This window comes from Octodon degus, unplaced genomic scaffold, assembly GCF_000260255.1.
Source record: "Octodon degus isolate 3935 unplaced genomic scaffold, OctDeg1.0 scaffold00222, whole genome shotgun sequence".
Taxonomy (NCBI): domain Eukaryota; kingdom Metazoa; phylum Chordata; class Mammalia; order Rodentia; family Octodontidae; genus Octodon; species Octodon degus.
In genome coordinates this window covers 332,950-354,487 of record NW_004524798.1, presented here as the reverse complement: position 1 = coordinate 354,487, position 21,538 = coordinate 332,950, and the positions used below count along the sequence as shown (strand labels likewise).

The 21,538-nt window shown below is 50.8% G+C and overlaps 2 protein-coding genes across 3 annotated transcripts in view; one reads left to right on the top strand and one right to left on the bottom strand.

The window, feature by feature from the left end:
- Positions 1–15,973, top strand: part of Lpo (lactoperoxidase) — a 20,528-nt gene extending 4,555 nt beyond the window's left edge. For both annotated transcript variants that reach the window (XM_004645258.3, XM_023705520.1), the window contains 12 exons: positions 1,493–1,570; positions 2,441–2,528; positions 4,891–5,051; positions 5,584–5,701; positions 5,959–6,088; positions 6,780–6,986; positions 8,161–8,485; positions 9,776–9,936; positions 12,865–13,117; positions 13,880–14,053; positions 14,863–15,100; positions 15,299–15,973. In XM_004645258.3, coding sequence (XP_004645315.1) covers positions 1,495–1,570; positions 2,441–2,528; positions 4,891–5,051; positions 5,584–5,701; positions 5,959–6,088; positions 6,780–6,986; positions 8,161–8,485; positions 9,776–9,936; positions 12,865–13,117; positions 13,880–14,053; positions 14,863–15,100; positions 15,299–15,506 — 2,139 coding nt within the window. In that variant the 5' untranslated portion in view covers positions 1,493–1,494 and the 3' untranslated portion in view covers positions 15,507–15,973. The remainder of the gene's footprint in view (positions 1–1,492; positions 1,571–2,440; positions 2,529–4,890; positions 5,052–5,583; positions 5,702–5,958; positions 6,089–6,779; positions 6,987–8,160; positions 8,486–9,775; positions 9,937–12,864; positions 13,118–13,879; positions 14,054–14,862; positions 15,101–15,298) is intronic.
- Positions 15,974–17,258: 1,285 nt separating this feature from the next.
- The window catches only part of Mpo (myeloperoxidase), a 9,633-nt gene continuing 5,353 nt past the window's right edge, over positions 17,259–21,538 (bottom strand). The window contains exons 10-14 of the mRNA XM_004645257.2: positions 20,580–20,835; positions 19,972–20,142; positions 18,874–19,111; positions 18,047–18,258; positions 17,259–17,343 (exon numbers count right to left, since the gene is read on the bottom strand). Of these exons, the coding sequence (XP_004645314.1) occupies positions 18,054–18,258; positions 18,874–19,111; positions 19,972–20,142; positions 20,580–20,835 (870 nt within the window). The 3' untranslated portion in view covers positions 17,259–17,343; positions 18,047–18,053. The remainder of the gene's footprint in view (positions 17,344–18,046; positions 18,259–18,873; positions 19,112–19,971; positions 20,143–20,579; positions 20,836–21,538) is intronic.

Below are 21,538 nucleotides of genomic sequence, written 5' to 3'. Positions count from 1 at the left end.
GGGGGGCCGGGGAGATGGCTCAGGGGCCTGGGAGATGGCTCAGTGGAATAAGCGCTTCCCTGGCAAGCGCAAGGGCCTGAGTTCAATCCCCAGTTCCACCAAAAAAAAAAAGAAAAAGAAGAGGCAGAAAGGGCTTGGTCTAGATGTGCGGTTCTCTTCTTCCTGTCTAAGCTGGCCCCTGGGGTAGTCACCAGAGAGTCTGGGAGGTGGGCTGGGTCATGGCTCCAGCAAAGCCTCCAAGCTGTGATCTTTGGGGAGATATGGAGGATCATCTGGGGGAGGGCTCCCTGTGAGTTTCTAGCAAATGCCTTGCTGAGGGGAGAAGCTAGGTACTCTTGTAAACATGAGGAGCCTGCCTAGCACTGGTCTGGATGCAGATCTGCAACTGAACCTCCTCGGGCTTTCGCCAGGACCTTCTCAAAAGGTAATTCTGGCCTACTCTACTGAGCCCACTGTAGTCCCTCATCGGGAGACAAAGCTGCCCTGGCTGTGGGAATAGCCCATGAGAGAGCACTTCCCTGGCTACCTGGCATGCGAGCCCATAGGTTCAAGCCACAGCACTGCAGAAGGAAAAGAAAGGGCCAGCAAGATAGCTCAGCAGACTAAGCCCCTGCTTAGGCAAGCACAGGGACCTGGATTCAATCGCCGGCACCACATGCTGTGCCAGCCCCGCTCCTGGGTGCGCTGGGTGTGGTGGGGCACGCCTATAATCCCAGTGCTGGGGAGGCTGACAACAGGAGGACCTCTAAGAGTCTGAGCTGTGTAGTTAGACCCTGGGCCAAATACATTAAAAAAAGAAAGGAAAAGGAAAAGAAAAAGAGGAAGAAGACAAGCAGTTGAATGATTTAAATTCATAGTTAAAATCCATGGCAAAGGGATTAATCTAGCAGCTGGAATGACTCCAGGCAGCCTAGGACACAGTCCTGGCTCCAGGGCCTCTGAGCTTTGTCACAGCTGTCCGTCAGATTTGCTCCTTCAGGAAGGCACAACAAGGGTTTCTGAGGACAGGCAGGGGTGTCCCCCCAGGCACACTCCCCTGTGGTGTTGCAGAGCAGACTGGGCTGGCAGGAAGCAAAACATCCCGAGGAGAGGAGGGGAGAGAGCTCCAGGACCCAGTAGTGGCATTTCTCGCACCTATGGCAAAATAAGCACAGGATTTCAGGATCACGGGCGTTCAGGATCACAAGGCGGGCCAGGGGCCCAAAGGTGTTGAATAACCTGCCCAAGGTCAGAGAGCTGGTTAGAGTAACTTCAAAACTGCAACTCAAGGCCTCGGATCCGGAAGCCAGAGCTCTCTCCCTCCTACCCTTGCTTCCTTTCTTGCTGCCGTACCTAGCGTTGGCCTGTGCTTACACGGATACTTATGAATTAACGTTTGCCCTTGCGTGTCAGGACCTTGGGTGTTGCTCTGGGATTCTCTCCTTTCTGGGATTCAGTCCCTCCCTGGGAGCTCCAGCAGCACCCACAGCAGGGGGCCTTGGTCTCTTTTCAGTGATGAGGCTCCGTCCCCCTCTCCCAGCCCTCCTGGCTTCCCTGCTCTGGCTCCAGGCTGCATCACCCGCCACGAGTGGTAAGTGTCCCACTGTTGTCATCTCCTGGAGTTGCTGTGACAAAACACCACAAACTAGGAGCTAAGGATTAGAGAAATGTCTTCTCTCCCACACCGGGTGCTGGAGGTCCAGAATCAGGTACTGCAGGGTCACGGCAGGGCCGTGCTCCCTCTGAAGGGCCTCGTGGAGGAGCTTTTCTTGCCTCTTCCAGCTTCTGGCCACCCCCAGCATCCCTGGTGCTCCTAGCTCAGAGCTGCTTCCTCCCAACCTCTGCCTCAGCCTTCACCTTCCTTGTCCCTGTGTCCGCAGAACACAGGATTCGGCGTGCACTCAGTCCTGTGTGACCTCCTCTGAACTAACTACATCTGCAGAGACTGTCCAAAAATAAGGTCACATGCTAAGGTTCCGAGTGCTCTCAAGTTTGGGGTAGACATTATTCAGTGTACTACTTTCTCCTTGTTCAGAGAATGGGGCCCCATTCCAGATCCCAATATTAGGGGGTTCTGCCTAAACAAGGAATCCTGCCTCTACCTTTATCCACTCTCTTTGCTACCTCAGTAGGGTCCTGGTGGTCACTAATTGCTTTGATGGATTTGCTTAAGGGCTCATGGAACTGTCTCCCCAGGAGCCAGAAAAGTCCCCAGAGCTCAGTGTCCCAAGCCAACCTAAGTGATTATGCTGGACACCAGGAATCAAAAGGCAGCTTGACATCTTGTGAAAGATCGGGGTTGCTCTTCCCATTCTGTGCCTCTTTTACTTAATTCAGGCCTCTTGGGCAACTTCTCCAATCAATCTTGTTCTCTTTCTGCCTGCTCAGATTTGAAGCAAAGAGCATCTCAACAGAGCGATGTCTGATACCCTGTTTTGTTTCCTTCCCTTGCACCCTCAAGCACGGACCCCCAGGACTTCAACCATCTCTGATGCTGTGAATCAGGCCAAGGTCCAGGTCAACAAGGCCTTCCTGGACTCCCGAGCCACGTATGTGACCCACAGGCACACACCTCTGTGTTCTTCCCTTCACTGGCTTTCTCCTCAGGACAACCGTATCTACCAGCCCTCCAGGACTTTTCAGGGACATCTGATAGTCTTGGAAGGACTTTCTTGTGTGTGGCTCCTTGTTTCCTTGGGCCACATGTGCCAGTCTCATAATTCTTTGTGCAGTCAACTAATATTAACCTGTATCAGCCTCCCCAGAGGTAGTACCCAGTCTTGGACCCAGCGCAGGGCAGCTATCTCGGGAAAGCTGTCACAGACTGAATGGAATGAGGGCAGCTGGAGACAGGAAAGAGAAATGAAGTAAGGATGTTCAAGGTCTAACTTCAGCCTGGGCCCCTAGAGAGAGCTAGAGTGTAAGGTGCACCTCAGGGTTGGGCTGGGAGGCATCAAAGCCCACATGCCACCCGCATGCACACTTGCCCCCTCAAGCCAGGCAGCTCCAGTGGCTCATTGTAACCCAACTGGGTTACAGTGTTGACTCCTGAGCCCTGCATCTGCAACAGCCAGGGCAGTGGTGAGCCAACCCTCTCCTTGCATCCAGGGACCCAGCAGCTGTCCACATCCCAAGGACCAGCTGAGTCAGCCTCCTCCACCCAGCAGGAGGCCAGGACTCCTGAAGTAAGCGATGCAGACGGGGCCCCACCCTCAGGGAGCCCACATTCCTTCATTGGGAGCTAAGGTTAGGGTTACGGTTAGGGTTAAAGGAACCATGGCATGAAGAGAAAACAGCCTTATAAGTTTCCTCGTACTCTGTCCCTAGCAGCAGACCTTGGGATTCTCCCTGCCTGTTCTTGAGTAAATTCTCAAAATAGGTCCCATCACTTTTTTTTTTTTTTTTTTTTTCTGTATTTTAGGACAGGGTCTACGGGATCTCACTGCATAGATCAGACTCAAAGTGATCCTCCTATTTATAGCCTCCCAAATGCTGGGATTACAGGTGCGCACCACCACACCTAGTCTCAGGGCAGGACCGGGGATTGAACCCCCGGCCCCTGTGTCTGCCTAAGCAAGCATTTTAAGCCACGGAGCTCTTTGGCTTACCCTTCCATCACTCTTTTGGTGGCTCTTTGGGCCTCTTCTAGCCCTCAGAACAGTATCATTTTAGGAATTAAAGACTCACCACTAGAAAACAGACTGAGGCTTCTTACTTCCCTGGCCTCAGAACTACTTAGGACCTGTGGTGACAGCAGGGAGCCCAGTGGGCTTGGACACCCACCCTTCCTCCTTGGGGCAGAGCCAGGGGAGAGAGTCTAAGGAGGGCAACTCCAACTCCTTAGAGTTGGGCATTTTTCTAGTCTCTCAAAAATTCAGCTGCCAACTCTATAACCAAGAAAATTCTCTGATCCATAAAGAAAATCTCCAGTAAAAATCTCTATAAAGATAGTCTTTAGCTATCTCCTTCACTATCTTCATCCCACCCCTCTGGGCTACTGAGCAACAGCACCAAAAAGACAGAGTGGCTATCTCTTGAGTTATTTTTATGAAGGCTGTAGGGAGGTTAGGACAGGACTAGATCCACAGGCTGGTCACCACAGCTCTCCACACGCCTGCCCACTACAGCCCTCTGCACACTTGCCCCTCACACTGTGAACCTGTACCTCTTAACACTTTAAATAATGACCTGACATGTCGTGAACAGACCAGACACTACAGCCTGTGAATCGTATTAAAAAATCAGGTCATCTTTTGTGGGAATTTGAGCCTTTTCCAATATTTCAGTCTCACAGACATAGACACGCCTCATAGATCTTCTCACACATGAGGAAACTGAGGCACAGTGAGGGGACAGAGAGTTCTCATGGGAGGACCTTTCTGACAGCATCCTGTCCTTAGTCACAAACTTTGTCATACAAGAGTATGGTTTTTTTGTTTTATGCATGGAACTCAAGCGGGAGGCTGGGCAGTTTTGCAAGGTCCTTGGCAACAGGGCAATGTTTCTGGCCCCAAGCTCCACAGTAGCTCTGGGGCCAGGTCAGTGAGGGAATGTTTCCACAGGCAAAACTGGAGGCCTACAAGCATCCTACTCCTAGAATAGTTGGGCCACAAGCCATATAACATGCCACCTATATATCAGGGTTCCTCAAGTCTGGTTCTGTAGGTTCTGTTTGGTTTGGGGCTTCCAAATGTTCCTGTCCACCTGCCTGCCTATTCTTGGAACCAGACCCATCAAGGCTTCACAGTCGCTGTGTCTTCCTGTTCCCAAAAGAGATCTTCCAGACAGGCCTTAGAAGAAAATTAAAAAGAGTGCCACCCATGTCCCAGGGCTCCTTCCTATATATGCACCACCTCCCATCAGCCCCTTCTGTAGGGACCATCACAGGGTGCCCACTGCTTTCCTCCACAGGCTGAAGACCGCCATGACCTCGGAGACTCCCACCACGAGACAGCTATCGGAGTACCTCAAGCATGCCAAAGGCCGGGCGCGAACAGCCATCCGCATGGGACAGGTGTGGGAAGAGTCCTTAAAGAAGCTGAGGTCACAGACCCCCTTGACCAATGCCACAGGTACAGAAAACTCACCAGCCCTCTGATGGCAGGATAGGTACACTTCCCCAGAGAAAGGAGCAGAGACCCCCCCACACACACAGGCTGTGCTGCCTGTCAAAGATGTCCACAAGGAAGGCACCCCTGTGTCTGCCTTCTTAGAAGGCACCAGATATGCAGAGGGAACTGTTGGGTCACAGCACTATTGCCAACAAAGAAACTCAGATCTAGCAAGATCTCACTGCCAACTCCTTGTGAGGGGACATGCTGCTCTCTGTATAATACCATCTGGGCGGCCTGTGCCTGGAGGAAGCGTTAAAGTCAATAAACAGGGGCTCCCTGTTCCAAATCACAGTGTCACCACGGCTGTTAGTGGAGGGCACATGTAAATCAACTGTGTCAGGTAGATTTACTGGGATTATGTTGCAAGACAGAGATCTCTATCACGTTCCAGGTAACACCGTGATGACACCCCCGGTTTGATTTTCTGCCTCTGGCCCGTGACTCAGAACGAAGAAAGCACTCAGTCCCTTTGGGGTCCCCTTTGTTTCAGGCTCCAGCCTGGACTTGACTTCACTGTCTGCCGAGGTGGGCTGTGATGCCCCTGCTCCTGTGGTGAGCTGCGACATGAACAGCCCCTACCGCACCATCACGGGAGACTGTAACAACAGGTGACCTTGGCGGGGGAGAGGTGCTCTTGCCAGCTGCCCAGGCCCGCCCGGCCAGGTCTCTGCCCTTTAGGTGTTCCAGGCAGAGCCCCTGCACCCCATTCCCCGAGCTCTCCTGGACCCCTCTAAAGATTGCACCGCCAGGGAGCAGTTGGAGAATTTAGAGGTCCCTCCTGCATGTCCCCATTCCCTGAGCCCTGGGCTCTGCAATGACCCGGGGCTGACCCTCCGCCACTGAGGGTGGCCTTGCTGGATTCCAGGAGGAACCCTGCGCTGGGCGCTGCCAACAGGGCGCTGGCTCGCTGGCTGCCGGCCGAGTACGAGGACGGGCTCTCCCTCCCCTTCGGGTGGACACCGGGGAAGACACGGAACGGCTTCCCAGTCCCGCTGGTGAGGAAAGAGCACGGGGTGGACCAACGCTGGGCTGTGGGGTGAAGGACTGGAAGGCAAAGAAGAGGGATTAGAGAGATGCACTATGGAGCCCCCTAAGAGATGGAGACTTGCTTCCTGGCGATGTTCCCCCCCAAAACACCACTAGAGGGCAGCAGAGCCCAGCCGCGTAGTGGTTGCGGGCCAGCTGCCACGAGCCAGATACCCTGGGGTCTAGGGGCAGATGGTCTCCCTGCCCATCCTGCTCGCACTGACCTTGCCTCAGCCCCTAGAATGAGTCAACTGTCGTTTTCCTGGAGGTCCTATCTGTTAGCCTCATCTGAGTTGGCAGCCCCTCTCCAGAGACCCCTCTCCTGTGCCCAGACACCTGGTTCTTCAGAGGCCCTAGCTCCAGGGGCTGCATGTCTTTGTTTCCCGGCTCCACAATGCAAAGGACATTGGCCTTGCACACCCTCAAGTCATACAAACCTGGGTTCAGTCCCATCCCTGCCTCTCTGTAGCTGTAAAACCTTGACACATTGCCTTTGTAGGGTTCAGTCCCCTCCTCTACAAGGTGAAATAATACCACCCGCTTCACGGGCTCTTCTGGGGATGCTGGCATCTGTTATGTCAGAAGAACTCAGTAACTGTGGTTGGATCCTCAAAGCATGTCTACCTGCATTCTGCCCTCCCCTTCTCTCTCCTTCTGTAGGCCCGGGAAGTATCCAACAAGATCGTCGGCTATTTGAATGAGGAGGGTGTTCTAGACCAAGACAGGTCCCTCCTTTTCATGCAATGGGGTCAAATTGTGGACCACGACCTGGACTTTGCCCCTGAAACTGAGATGGGGAGTAGCGACTTCTCCAAAGTCCAGTGTGATGAGTACTGTATACAAGGAGGCAACTGCTACCCCATCATGGTAGGCCCTTGTTGCTGGATGTCCCTGACCAATCCCTTGCCCATCCTGATCTAGCAGACATCCCTGGCCCAAAGGCTGGTATCTCTTGGTAGATTTGAGTATGAATTTGACACTTTTGGGAGCCTCACACACCCACTGGTTCACCTATCCACTTACTGAGTTATTAGACATCAACCATCTACGCTGTGCCAGACAATACACCAAGCCCTGAGACTCAGAAGTAAGACACCATTTCTGTTGTCAAGGACAGAGGCCAGTGGGAAGTGGATGAGTGAACTAGAGAGAAAATGGGAAGCTTGAGGAGGGTGGCCTACCTGTACGACCCAGCAGTACTGGTGCCATCTGGGATTATTGGAAAGGAACAAAATCTCATGTCTCCCCCCAGACATTGAAATAGACTTTTACATTTCACCAAGATCCCTGCGAGGTTCATGATGTACTTAAAGCTTGTGGAGTGCTTCTCTAGATCATCCTGAGGGATGACGTCAACATAAAGCTTGTGGAATGCTGCTCTAGGTGATCCTGAGGGATGACATCATCTCCCAGAAGGAGGTGAAATGTCATGGCTGGCTCTGGGGGCAGGGATTTACGGGAATGTTCAGTTGAAAGGGAGAGGCTGGCAGTGTGCACTGTTTCTTCTTACGTGTGGATTTTGCAGCTGGAGAATTATTTATTCACCCAGATAACAAATCACAGCTACATGCTGTGGATCTGAGTCTCACATTGTTTCCCTTCCAGTTTGAGCAAGTTTCTTAATCCTTTTAGGCCTCAGTTTTCTCACATGCGAAATGGGACGGCATCGTCTGGCATTCAGCGTTTTATGAGCACCAAAGTGAGATGCCTGGCCCATAGTAGCTTCAAAGTAAAGAAAAGGTCCTTGTTGTTAGGAGTGATTGCTAACAACTCTTTCCCATATCATGTGTTGCATCCCTGTCCAGGGATCTCATGACACTGTCCCTTACCAGAAATTCAAAGCCCTCCCTGAAAAGGAATGAAGGCTCAGACTTTGACACAACAGAAGGTGTATAATGTCAGCAGGGGGCATCTGCCCTCCCTGTCTGGTGCAAAGGTCCCAGAGAGGCACCATCAGTGTCTTTGCATCTAGATCTGGAGAGAGGCTGGGGGGCCCAGTTGTTCTGTCTCTGCCCAGCCGGCCACCCCAATCTCTCCGCAGTTCCCACCCAGTGACCCCAAGGTGAAGACTCAAGGGAAGTGCATGCCTTTCTTCAGAGCTGGGTTCGTCTGCCCCACTCCACCCTACCAGTCTGTGGCCCGAGAGCAAATCAACGCCCTAACCTCCTTCCTGGATGCCAGCTTGGTGTACGGCCCTGAGCCAAGCCTGGCCAGCCGCCTGCGCAACCTCAGCAGCCCCTTGGGTCTCATGGCTGTCAACCAGGAAGTCTCAGATCATGGGCTGCCCTACCTGCCCTTTGTCACCACACGGCCAAGCCCCTGTGAGCTCATCAGCACCACAGCTGACGTACCCTGCTTCCTGGCTGGTGAGTGCAGGCCTGGAAGAGAACAAGGCTGCTACCTGGGGAGGCTTTACCACTGCTCCTTTCTTTGAATTTTTTCTAGAAAATGAACCAAGCCACCACTGTCTGTGGCACTGGTCCAGGATTGGCAGGAGGGTACAGAAGAAAAAAAGTAATCTGAAAATATGTGTTCACCGTAACACAAAACAAAATAAGGAAGTTAATAAAAAAAAAATACACACAACCCCACCATACAACCAATGAACATTGTTAACATTGCATTGCCAGTCTTTCCAGGATGTATCCTATCATAAGCATGAGTTTATATAATTGGGGTCAAACTGTAAATAATGTCCTGATGTCTTCTCGTGACCATATCCTATGGTATTCACTATTCTTATGGGGGTGTCCAACCGACAGCCCCCAAGTTAGACACAGCCAGCCTACTTGGGCCAGACTGAGTGAAAGGGAATTATCTCGGGTCACATATCAAATATCAAATGTAGTTAATGTATACAGGTAACAAAACTTCTTTTTTAGATATTTTTGTTACAGCCAAAAAAACTCAAATGCCCCATGAGCCACAGGTTGGATATGCCTATTTAGATTAAGAGGAGTGGATGCAAATAATGAGACTTTCCTTGTAACCTGGACACACTGCATACAGCCATGTGCCCTCTGGTCCGCTTCTGTCCCCCAGCCATCCTGATGAGACAGCAGGCCACTCTGTCTATTCAAGCATAGATTCCTTGAATTTCTTGTCCATAGTTCTTCCTGGAGCTTAGAGACTGCAGGGTAGTGTGCCCGTGTGGGACATCTGAACTTCAACACCTAACTGCCCACCCCCCTTGCTCCTCTCTTTTTCTCTCCAAAGACCCACCTCTCCAGATTCTTTTCCCTTTATTACCCAGAAAAATTCATTTCTAAATCCTTCAAAGTTTTCCTGCAAAACGAAGGTGCCCTCTCCTTTATTTGATTGTGTTATAAGGATCAAAATGTTGTATCTCAGCGTGCTACCTGCAGTCCTCACCACAATTGTGTGGTAGGCTTTTCAATTGCCATTTTCCAGATAAGGAGGCTGAGGCTCAGGAAATGTTAAGTAACCCAGCAAAGGTCACACAGCTAAAATGTATGTGTACAGAAATGAGATGCAAACCTAGAATTGCCACCTCTGTCCCTCTCACCTGACTTCCCTTAAGTTGCCAAGGAGAGTTTAGGGGAGGGTCCTTTGGGGAGCTGTCATCACTCTGGTTAGGTCCCTGGGTCCAGGGGCTGCTCAGGTAGATCCCACCTTCTTGCCTTCTGGGCTTGTAGGAGATTCCCGAGCCTCTGAGCAAATCCTGTTGGCCGCTTCCCACACCCTCCTTCTCCGCGAGCACAACCGGCTGGCCCAAGAACTGAAGAGGCTCAACCCTCAGTGGGACGGAGAGAAACTCTACCAGGAAGCCCGGAAAATTCTGGGCGCCTTCATGCAGGTACAGAGACCATGGCACCCTGCCCTGGCCACCCGTCCTGCTCCAGCTCCGTCCATCCTCAGCCACCTCCTGTTTGCCACACTACGCCCCCCACCCCTTCCTCTCCCACAGTCTTTCACGCCTCTCTTCTTTCGTTTCTTTGGCTCTTCTACCCCACAGCAAATCCTTGTGTTTGTAGCGTCAATCCCATCAGTGTAACCTACCGTGGTGCCACGATGGGACCCTAGGCTTCACCACCTCTGCCACTGTTACCTGGCAGTGACTTGGGCTCTTTGATTTCATTCTTTTCCTTTTACATTCTTTACCCCTAAGCCACATGAAATGGGCATACTCAATGGGTCGGCTGACTGGCTAACCTGAAGAGTCTCAGCAAAGTTGCTCGGCTGGCGTTAACCATACATACACTTTTTAAAACAGTTTATTTTCAAATAATTACAGCTTCTCAAAAAGTTGCAAAAATAATGCACAGAGAGATCTGTGTGCCCTTCATTCAGCCTTCTATAACAGCAAAACTAATGTTGACCAGGGAGTTAACATGGACGCAAACCAAGGGATGAAAACTGAACTTGTTCAGATTTCACCAGCTATAAACACAGTCATTCGTGCGGGGGACGTGGGTGCAAGCATGTGCAACTTTATGAAAACACCATAAAAAATGACTTAACCACATGAACAAGACTCTCATGCCACCTTTTTATAGTCACAACTACCCCCACCAAATGACGCCTGGAAAATGCTAACCTGCTCGCCTTCTCTGTTGTCGTGCTAGTTCACAAATGCTATATAATTGAATTCTGCAGTATGCTTCCTTTGGAGGGAGGCTTTTTGCCTTAAGCATAAGATCTGTGAGATTCGTCCAACTCATGTATCAATAGTTCTTTTATTGCTGGCTAGCATTCTGCGGTATAACCACTCCCCTATTGGAGGATATTACATAGTTTCCAGTTTGGAAGAAGGATTCTTTCTTCCACCTCTACCTTGTAGCCTCTCCAGTACTTGTTGGTTAATTTCTCAATATCCATTCTTTCTGGAGTAAGATGGTGAGGTGGAATATTAGCATTATTTTAACTTGTATTTCTCAAATGGCCAAAGATGTTTAACATTATTTTTTCATGTGTTTATTGGCCATTTGTACTTCTTCATCTGAGAAGGGTCTGTTCAGTCCAGATGCCCATTTTTTATTGAGTCTTTAAATTGGGGAGGGGAGTGTGGTCTAATTTTTTAAAATTCTTTATATTCAAGATATTAGTCCTTTGTCTCTTTGATTGCCTTTAAAATTTTTTTGTATTTCATTCCCAGAAATTTAATTATGTCTTAAAATGAACTACTTTGCATTTATGCTATTTAGAGTTCATCTAGCTTCTTCTATCTATAAATGTATGTCATTCACCAATTTGGGGAAATTTTTAGGCATTATTTCTAAAATACTTTTTCAGTCTCACCCCCTCTCCTCTCTACTTCTGGAACGCCATTGTTATGAACACTAAAACTTTCTCTGAGGCTCTGGTTTGCTGGAGATTTTTTCATTTTATTTCATTTTGTTTGCCTGCTTGATACAGTCCTGGGGATTGATCCCAGGAACTTCTTACTAAGCTACACCCCCAACCTTTGTTTTTAATATTTGAGACAGGGTCTTGCCAAGTCACTAAGTTTTGCAGGCTGCACTTGAACTTGTGAACCTCCTGCCTCAGGGTCCCAGAGTTCTGGGATCAGAGGTATGTGCCACCATGCTCAACTCAGATGTTTTAAATCTATTTCTCTCTGCTTTGCAGTTTGAGTGAAGCTTGCTGTTCTGTTTTCAGCCCCACCCTCTATCATTACCATTTTGCTGTGACATCTATCCAAATTTGTTTTTGATTTCAAGTATGATAGTCTCAGTTCCATGATTTCTTTCTTTCTTTCTTTCTTTATTTATTTATTTATTGTGTTTAGTACAGGAACTGCAGGGTCTCACTCACTGCACAGATCAGACTCATAGTGATCCTCCTGTTTTCAGCCTCCCAAGTTCTGGGATCACAGGCGTGCGCCACCATGCCCAGTCTCAATTGCTGTCTCAGTGTGCCCTGGGGGCAGGGCCAGCACGTCGGGTATTGAACCCCGGCCACTGCACTCTTCCTAAGCAGGCACTTTAGTTCACTGAGCTATCTGGCCAGCCCTAATTTCATTTTTAAAAAATAACTTCTACTTCTTTACTGAAATATTGAGGTATTCTGTTTTTTTTTTTTTTCAAGAAAATCTCTAATTATTGAGGGATCTTTAAGGATCTTTAGAATCTTTATCAAATAATGCCAGTATCTGACTCACATTGATATTGGCATTACTTACAGTCTTTTCTCACTCAAAATTCTGTCTTCCTGGTTCTTGGTATTAGAGGTGATTTTTCAGTTGTGTCTTAGACACTTTGCCCATTATATTAGAAAATACTAGATCCTATTTAAATCTATGTTAGCATGTCATTACCTTGTTCAGAGTTAGTGTGTAGGTTCTGGGCTACTTCTATGGGTTTTCGTTCCAGTGGCAGCCTGGCTTCCTGAGCCCTCCGAATGCCATTCTGGCCCACTTCATCCCCCTGTGTTCTGAGCTTCCCACTCCATCCTGCTGGTGCCTCTGCAGGGCAAGAAGGTTCTTTACTGGCTGCCTGCCGTTGCTAAGCAACCTCCTAGAGAAGCAGAAACCACCTGCCTGGGTCTCCTTGGTGAAGAGCCAAGGCTACAGTGCAAAGGGACGCTAGGCTCCATCGCAGCCAGGACCACAGGCTGACCAGATTAGCACCAGACCGGATTATGGGGCAAAGGCTTCGATACTATCAGTTTGCTGTCCTCGATTTTTGACAGCTTATCTCTCTTGGGGGCAGTTTCTCTAGAGCTTCCCTCTACAAAAGTTTAGCCCTTCCCATGCCCTTTCCTCATGACTTATTTTTCCTTTCAGATCATTACTTTCAGGGACTACCTACCCATCGTGCTGGGCTGTGAGATGCAGAAGTGGATTCCTCCCTACCAAGGCTACAACGAATCCGTAGATCCCCGAATTTCCAATGTCTTCACCTTTGCTTTCCGCTTTGGCCACTTGGAGGTCCCTGCTACTATATCTCGCCTAGATGAGAATTATCAGCCCTGGGGGCCAGAATCAGAGCTGCCTCTGCACAAACTCTTCTTCAACACCTGGAGGATGGTCAAAGATGGTAAGGCTTGTTGAGAAAGTGCTCCCTTGACTCGCCCCCTTTGCAATCCGCTGATAGGGCAACCTGGCTTAGGAGTCAGACCCCACGCAACCTCCTATATGAACTTACACCAGTGAATCCATCTCACTGAGCCTCAGTTTCCTCTTTTGTAAGAATGGGGACAATAATAGTGCTTAACCCATGAGGATATTCCAAAAAATTAACTGAGGTAGACTTGTAGAGCACCCTACAAGTGTTCCTAACACACAGGAAGTGATTGATAAATATCAGTTGTTACTATTTCCTTCCTGCTTCTAAGCTGTCTAGGATTTCTCTGCCTCCACTCCCTACCTTAGCTTCTCTGACCTTTGGAGAAGGAATTCACGGGCTTGGCAACTAAGCGGCTCTTTCCTGCCCTCCTCCAGAGCTGTCCACCTCCATGAAGTGTCAAATTCTGGAAGCAACCTTCGTTTGTCCTGGGCTGGGGCTGACTTTCCTTATGGCCTGACAAATCAGGGCCATTTCTTAAGGCTCCTTCTGCCTTTCCCTGTGCTACAGTGTTCCCAGGAGGATAGATGGGAAGAAAAGGAGCTAAGTCCATGAACTAGAATTTAAGAGTGCCATCATATTTGCCGCGCCATCCCATAAGCCCCCATTTCTGCCACCAGAGTCAGGCCTAGACTCCCCTTGCCCTGAGCATGTTCAGTTGGTGCTTCTTAAACTACAGAAGGTATCCACACCTGACTCCCACCCCAAGGAGGGCCTCTGGGTCTGTCTTTGCAGGTGGAATTGATCCTCTGGTACGGGGCCTGCTGGCCAAGAAGGCCAAGGTTATGAATCAGAATAAAATGATGACAGGAGAGCTGCGCGACAAGCTCTTCCAGCCGACTCACACCATCCACGGCTTTGACCTGGCTGCCATTAACATCCAGCGAAGCCGGGACCATGGGCAGCCTGGTGAGTGGGCCTGGGATCAGGGCTGGCCTGGAGAACTCTTAACTGCCTCCCTGGAACCTCTTCCCAGAGACCCATGGGGCTCTACTCAATTCTGAGCAAAGGGCTGGCTAGTTTATGCAACCCACTCTGCCCACCCATGGTGCGAACTCTCATTCTCCCTCACCAGAGATACAATCACATCTTGGTACTGTCTTCGAGTTCCTTAATGAAAAAGAGATCAACAAAATTCTAAAACAAGTTAAAAGCCCAGAAAAAGATAGAGAAAAGTTAATGACTATTGATATTTTCTTTTGCACCCATGAACAGCAAGTTAATGTAATTAAGATCAGACTCCCTGAGTTCAAATCCTAGCTGTGGGGCTGGGGAAATGGCTCAGTAGAATAAGCGCTTCCCTGGCAAGCGCAAGGGCCTGAGTTCAATCCCCAGTTCTGCAAAAAATAAATAAATAAATAAATAAATAAATAAATAAAAGTAATAATAATAATAATAATAATAATAATCCTAGCTGTGCCATTTCCTAGTCATAGGACCAGGGGCAAGTCACTTAACATTTCTGCTCCTTCATTCATATATCTGTACAGTGCTTAGAACAGTGTCTGGACCCATTTAAGTACCCAGAAAGGTGCCAGCACCACCCCACCTGACAAGACCAAAGTACCACAGATATAAACAGTAGCCAGTATCCCTGCTGCTCCAGAGGCTGTGTGTCCAGATTTTCTGGACCTAATGGAGCTGGAATGGGTATACCCCCGAATAAGACAATAAGCAGTAAGTCCCTGCCATGAGACAGCCTCAGCCTCCCACCCTAGGGTACAACTCCTGGAGAGGCTTTTGTGGCCTCTCTCAGCCGCAAACCCTAGAAGAGCTGAGTGCTGTGCTGAAGAACAAGATGCTGGCCAAGAAGTTACTGGATCTCTACGGGACACCTGACAACATCGACATCTGGGTGGGAGCCATAGCTGAGCCGCTAGTGGAAAGGGGCCGGGTAGGGCCTCTCCTGGCCTGCCTCCTGGGCCACCAGTTCCAGCGGGTCCGTGATGGTGACAGGCAAGTGAAACCTTTGCTCCAGGAGGTGGGGAAACCCGGGGAAACTCTTTCCCTATGAGTCTGTCCCAGTGTCCTTCATGAGGACTAACTCCTTAGCACGAGTACAACTTCTCATGGTCACAGTGACCTCCTTTGTCATCGTGGGGAGGGGCCACCAGCCAGACCATGTTGACAACCTGCTTCTTTCTGTCTGTGCAGATTCTGGTGGGAAAACCCAGGAGTCTTCACAGAGAAGCAGCAGGCCTCCCTGAGGAAAATGTCCTTCTCCCGCCTTGTCTGTGACAACACCCACATCACCAAGGTCCCCCTGAATCCATTCCGGGCCAACAGCTACCCCCAAGGCTTTGTGGACTGCTCTGATGTTGAGGAGCTGGATCTCTCCCCCTGGGTCTCAGAGGAGAAGTAGAGGCCTGGGCTCCCGGCCTCCCATGTTGCAGAGCAAAACTTCCTGTGGCCCACGATGGCATTTCACACACACTCAGTGACCTGGTCCCTTCAAGCTGAGCACCCCAGGCCCAACCATCCTGTCAGCCTGTCTTGCACTCACCCAATGAATTGCTTGCTCAAGTCTAATGACAGCCGTCCTGGCCTGTGCAGTTGTTCTGCTTGGTTTCCATCCCTCCCAACCCAGCCTTTCCAGCCCCGTGGAAATCCTCCCTTCATTCATGACTTAGACCTTCTGAGACACCCTGCCAGTCCTGTTTGGTGGATGTCTGCCAACCTCTCCCCTAAATAAGGCTGGCTGAGGCACTGGCCTGTGAGCTTTAGCTCTCCTCCTGTCCTCCCAGGCTAGATCATAAGCTTTGGAGCATGGCGTGGCACTCCGCATGGTGCTCCACACTAAGCACTCAGTAAACATCGATGATTGACTAAGATGCTGCTGAGGACCCCGTTTCTTTCTGAAGCCAGGTCTCGGAATCACCACCAACTAAGTAACTACAGATTTACAGTGCAGACATGACTTTTGCCCAAAGTGCTGTGTTCGTGGGTCTGCAGGGGGTTCCAAGAATGAGCTGCTGAAGAAAGGAGGGGGTGAGGGCTCCTGGGGACATGAAGCAGTGAGGTGGCAGGAAAGAGGCAGGTGGGGGGGGGTGCCTAAGGACCAAACAGACAGGGCAAACAAGCCTGGATTCCCCTCCTGCTAAAATGTATTTCTTTTCCAGCAGTCTGGGGAACACCCTTCCCTTCCAGAGCAGTGCTTGGGATTTATCAAACCTCCAAATGGGCAGCTCAGGAATGTTCTTTCAGCTCCTCCCCAATATACATTCACACCTTCCTCTTTTCCAATGGCCCTGAGTAAGGGCAGTCCAGATCCCCAAGTCATGGAGTGAGAGAAGACACTTAGCTATATTCCATGGGAGGAGCCAAGGCAAAAGACTAGGCTGCAGCCTGCCTCTGGCACCCACTTCGTCCTAACCTCGGATGCAGCCCTCTTCTTCCTCCAAGCAGCCTAATCCTCATCAGTGAGGTGAGGACAAGGAGATTTGTCCTGCTGTGCACCCTGGTGGCAGCCTCGCTTTCCCCAGGGACCCCGAGTACAACCTTGTGGCTCCCAGCTTTGGTGGCCCTCTCCCTTGTGCAGAAACCTGGGAGGGTTGTGGGGGAATCTACCATCCAGGGGTCCACAGCCAAGCAAGACTGCTAGGGGCATGCACTGGACCTGCCCTCTGAGCCCAGCCATCTGCTGTCCCTACTGTTCGGCCTGATCACTTGAAACTCAGAGTGAGGAGTCTACAATCTGAGCCTCCAAAGCACTGTGCCAGACTCCGGGGATGCAGGAGCCTGAGGTCTCTGTCATGGGGAGCAGCCCTTCCCACCAGACCCTGGCTCTTTCACTCCCACAGAGTAGTGCCCTCTGCTTCCCAGCACTTGACAGAATAAACATTCAGCAAACCTTTGCCACAGAATGAACAAACATTAGCCCTTGGTGACTACATCCAGGTTCTGCAAGGTGGCAGTGGCAGGAGGTGAGGGATGAAGGTCTGCTCAGTGGGTGGCCTGCCCCCTGCATTTCTAAGAACCATCTGCCCTGCATGTGTGAACAAAGGAGGACACCCTGAAGTCCTTGCCCCTGGCTAAGATCAAGCGGCCCTAAGACACAGACCACACAGGTTCAAGTTCAGGGCCTACTCCCTTCACAGACAGACAGAAATCCCCATCCTCCGTGTTTTATTATGTAAACATCAGGTACAAACAAATGGTACAGAAGGACCCACGGCCCCTACTCCTCTCCAAGAAGGATCCTGCGAATAAGAGAACAGAGTAAGAAAAAAGAGACCTGGGGCTGAGCCCAACCAGCAAGGCCCAGAACTTGGCTGCATGGCCCAATCCCTAAAGATTGCTCACTCCTTGCTCCAGGGGCCACTGGTTCACCCTGCTACCCGGGACACAGTCCCTATGCGAGCTCCTGAGGGTACCAACGGTATGGGTCCTGCCGCTTTGAGTTTCCCATGCCTAGCACAGCGTCTGACATATAGTAGGTGCTCAATGGATGAAGAACTACAGGAAGCAAATGGGCCCTTGAAGGAGCCATAGCTGCTGTTTACAAGGAAGAAAACTCGGCTTAGGGAGATTAAGTAGTTTGTCCAAGGTCACGCAGCTCATCAGCTGCAGAGCCAGGATGTCAGCCTGAGCTGTTCTCATCAGTCTGCTCTGCTGCTTTCAATACACTTAAGAGTCCTGCGCGCAGCAAGCACACACTCACTTCAGTGACACACGCAGCACATAAAATTCTACCCATCTTCACAGATGACCCATGCATACTGTTTCATATTCCAGGTGCACATATAGACATACACATAGGCATGCACTCAAGTACACACCACACACACACACACACACAAATGCCCTCGTATGTTCTCAGCTAGCACCCTGAACAAGGACTGGAGCTCCCCACCGTACCAAGTGGCCAGCCCAGGGGGACCCCTCATGACAGCATGCTCTCACCTCCCTTCTATGTTTCCCTCCAAGAAGCCAGATCCAATGCAGGGAGAGTGTTGCACTTGACAAAGTCCCGAGGGAAGGAGTTGGACATGAAGATGTTGTTCTTGGATACAGTGGTGATGCCCGTGTTGTCACAGATGATGCGGGGCAAGGAGATCCTGGCCAGCGCTTGCCGTTGTTGCATGCTGAACACACCCTTGTTCTCCCACCAAAACCTGCAAGAGGAGTCACGAACACTGTGTGCCTGGAGGGTCACTGGCACGGTAGGTCCTGGACCAGTGGGGGGTGCCTGGCTTGAGTTGCTTCCTGGATGCAAGAGGAGTATACAAGGCTCTGCCCTGTGACACGGGAGCACTCCAGGCCATGGGAAGGCCCCCTACCCAGGGCACAGAGTTCAGCACGGCCGCCTGGCTGCCTCCACTGCTGCAGCCCAGTAGCTGCCAGGTCCACCCTCAGGCATGAAGCCCTGTGCACAGAGCTGCACCCGTAGACACTGGGAAGAATCCTGGAGGGCCAACAGAGGGTGGGTAACAGCTAGACATGTAGATGTCAGAGCCACAGTGAAGTGGCACAGAGAGAAGTCATGGGAAAGCTATGCTGTGACTATTCAGTAGTGACTGACATTTCTATAACTGTTCACATAAAAGCAGAGAAAAGAAAGTGCCATTTCTTCTGTCTTCTGTCCTTCACAATCAGGGTTCCTGTGTCCTCCATGCTACACCCCTACAGGTTCAGGGCATACTAAGGAGACATGGAGCTTCCCTGGAAAATAAGTTCAAGGAGAGCCCAGGGCCATCCAGTGTGCCTGAGTTGCCCAGGCCCCTCCTCACCGATCACCATCCCGAAGCTTCCTGAACTGGGTGCCAATGAGGCAGGCGAGGAGCTGGCCTACACGGCCGTTGGGCTCTAGGGGCTCGGCCACCCCGCCCATCCAGATGTCGATGTTGTTGGGCGTGCCGTACTGCTGTATCAGCTTCCGGGCCAGGTCCAGGTTCTTCAAAACTGAGCCCAGCTCACCTGCTGTTTGAGGCTGTGGAAGCCCACAGAAACGCCTCCATGCATTGTACCCTGTACAAGGAAGGGGACAGGTGACCATGGGCAGGTCCCTCTGCTTCTGTAAGGTGGTGAGAGCCAAAACTACAGGCAGAGGAACCCTGAACCCTTGGCTCAAGACCTAGGGAGATAACTGGGTCCCCTCTGAGCCTCACTGTCCTTCCCTTGCCCTCCCACACACCTCCCATCATGTCCAAATTAGGAGCATCTCACTATCTCCTGGAGCAGCCCCACACATCTGTCTGACCCAAGAGGGGTAGGGTATGTCTGTCACAGAGGCTAGCCCATAACACATGCACAAGTCGTAAGGGTAGGCTAGTCTGGGTCCAAGTTCCAGATCATCCCTGACTTGGCTAGAACACCTAGCCCAGTTTAGAATGTCAGCCAACCTACGTAATCATGAGTCAAGTGGAGGTGGCAGTCTCTTCCCCCTCAGAGTCACGGATGGTAAGCTTGACCCATGGTGGAGAGAGCCTTTCAGGCCATGCATTACTTTTACTAGGATGCTGTCATAGCTCGGAGGGTCACAGCTTGCCAAAGGGCCCCAGAAAAGCTGGGAGATCACCAAAGGGCACAAGGAGAGGGAGGGGACTGGCCTTAGGTAGCTTCCTGAAAGAAAGGTGTTGGGGGACAGGACTCCCCTGAGCCCACAGCCTCGCCCACAGACTGGAGGACCATCTTGACCATATACAATTTATGCACCCTGGTAGGGACACTTTTAGGCCAGGTAAGAACCACACAAGATGCTGTCAAGGTGTTGGGGTGGGGGAAGTATTGAGCTGCTTGGGACACTAGAAAGGGTAAGGCCCTTAAATGGAAGGAAAGCCACGGGTTACCTGGGGGATAGGACTGAGGAGACTCCTTCGAGTCCTCACCTGGGAGGCCGTGGTCCCGGCTGCGCTGCATGTTCAGAGCCGGCAGGTCCAGCCCGATCCTCATGACCTGCTCAAAGAGTCGCTCCCGGATCTCATCCACCACTATTTGGTTCTGGCGATTCAGCTTGGCAGGGGTGGCCATGAGGCCTCGGAGGATGGGGTCGATGCCCCCTGGGGACAAGAGAGACAAGCCGGACAGGAGGGTTCCCCTCAGTGCCAGAGCACAGATGGAAGTGAAAACAAGTCCGTGTGGGGACAGGGGACTTGGTGCTAAGGTGACCACAGTAAGCAGCTTCTCCCAGGACATACATGACCCTCGCGAACACATCAGACATGCAAGGCTGGGATGCTCCTAGCCCCCGGCCTCCACGCCACAGTCACAACACACAGGAGGGGCTCAGCTCCCTCTGCATGCCCTCTCCACCCCTCCTGTTTATACTCAAGTCTAAAAGCAGAGTCAGGTATACTGAGACAGAAAAGTAACACTAGGTCCTGAAGGACACAAAGAAGAAAGATCTCCCCACACCCTAGCTGCCTGCATGCCCCTAGCTCCCTGCACCCCACCCCTGGTTTCCAGCCCTCCTTCTCTGGACCCAGGTCCCACTCACCTTCTAGCACCACCCTCCAAGAGGCAAAAAAGACCTTGCTGAGTGGCACGCGGGGACTGGGCCCCATGGGCCGGTACCGACTATCCAGGCGGAACATGAAGGGTTGGATAAGGGTGTGGCCATAGCGAAAGGCATTAGTGAAGACATTGGAAATACGGGGGTCCACTGATTCGTTGTAGCAGCGGTACGTAGGCAGGTACTTCCTCATGGCCGCTGGCCCCAGCACCAGGGGCAGGTAGTCACGGTAGGTGATGATCTAGAGAAAATCACTGTAAATAGCCTCTCACCTCACTCCCTGCAGTCTCTGCCTACTCCTGGCTTGGAGGATCCTTCTCATCCGTCCATGTCCAGGGAGCTGCCTCCCCCAGTACCAGATCTAAACCTAACACAGTAGCACTAAGGGGCATAAACACAGCTCTACCATTTGCTGGCTGTGTGAATTTGGGCCACTGATTGACATCTCTGAGCCTCAAGTGTAAAATAGGGATAATTATATTACCCTCTGCCTTAGAGAATTGAATAGTAAAGCTCTTTATTATAGACATTACATTAACCTCCTTCCTGTGAATTATTAATGTCTCATACCTACTGTCATATAAACTCCTTGAGAGCCAGGGAAATTGAGAGTATTGAAGTCACCCCCAGTGTCCAGCACATGCCTGGCCCACAGTAGGGTTCAATATAGGTTTGTGGAAGGGAGGAAGGCAGGAAGGAATAAGGCTCTAGCACCACTTCCCTTGATAAAAAGAGAAGATGCAGAACAGTCTCACCTGGGAGTCTGGACTCTCAAATTTCCTCCAAAGTTCAAATGAATCTCACTTGCATCTTAGTGCCAATTAAAAATTCATGACATCTGCACCTCTTTCTCTCTCCAGAATATGAGATAGATGATAGATAGATAGATGATAGATGATAGATAGATAGATGATAGATAGATAGATAGATAGATAGATGATAGA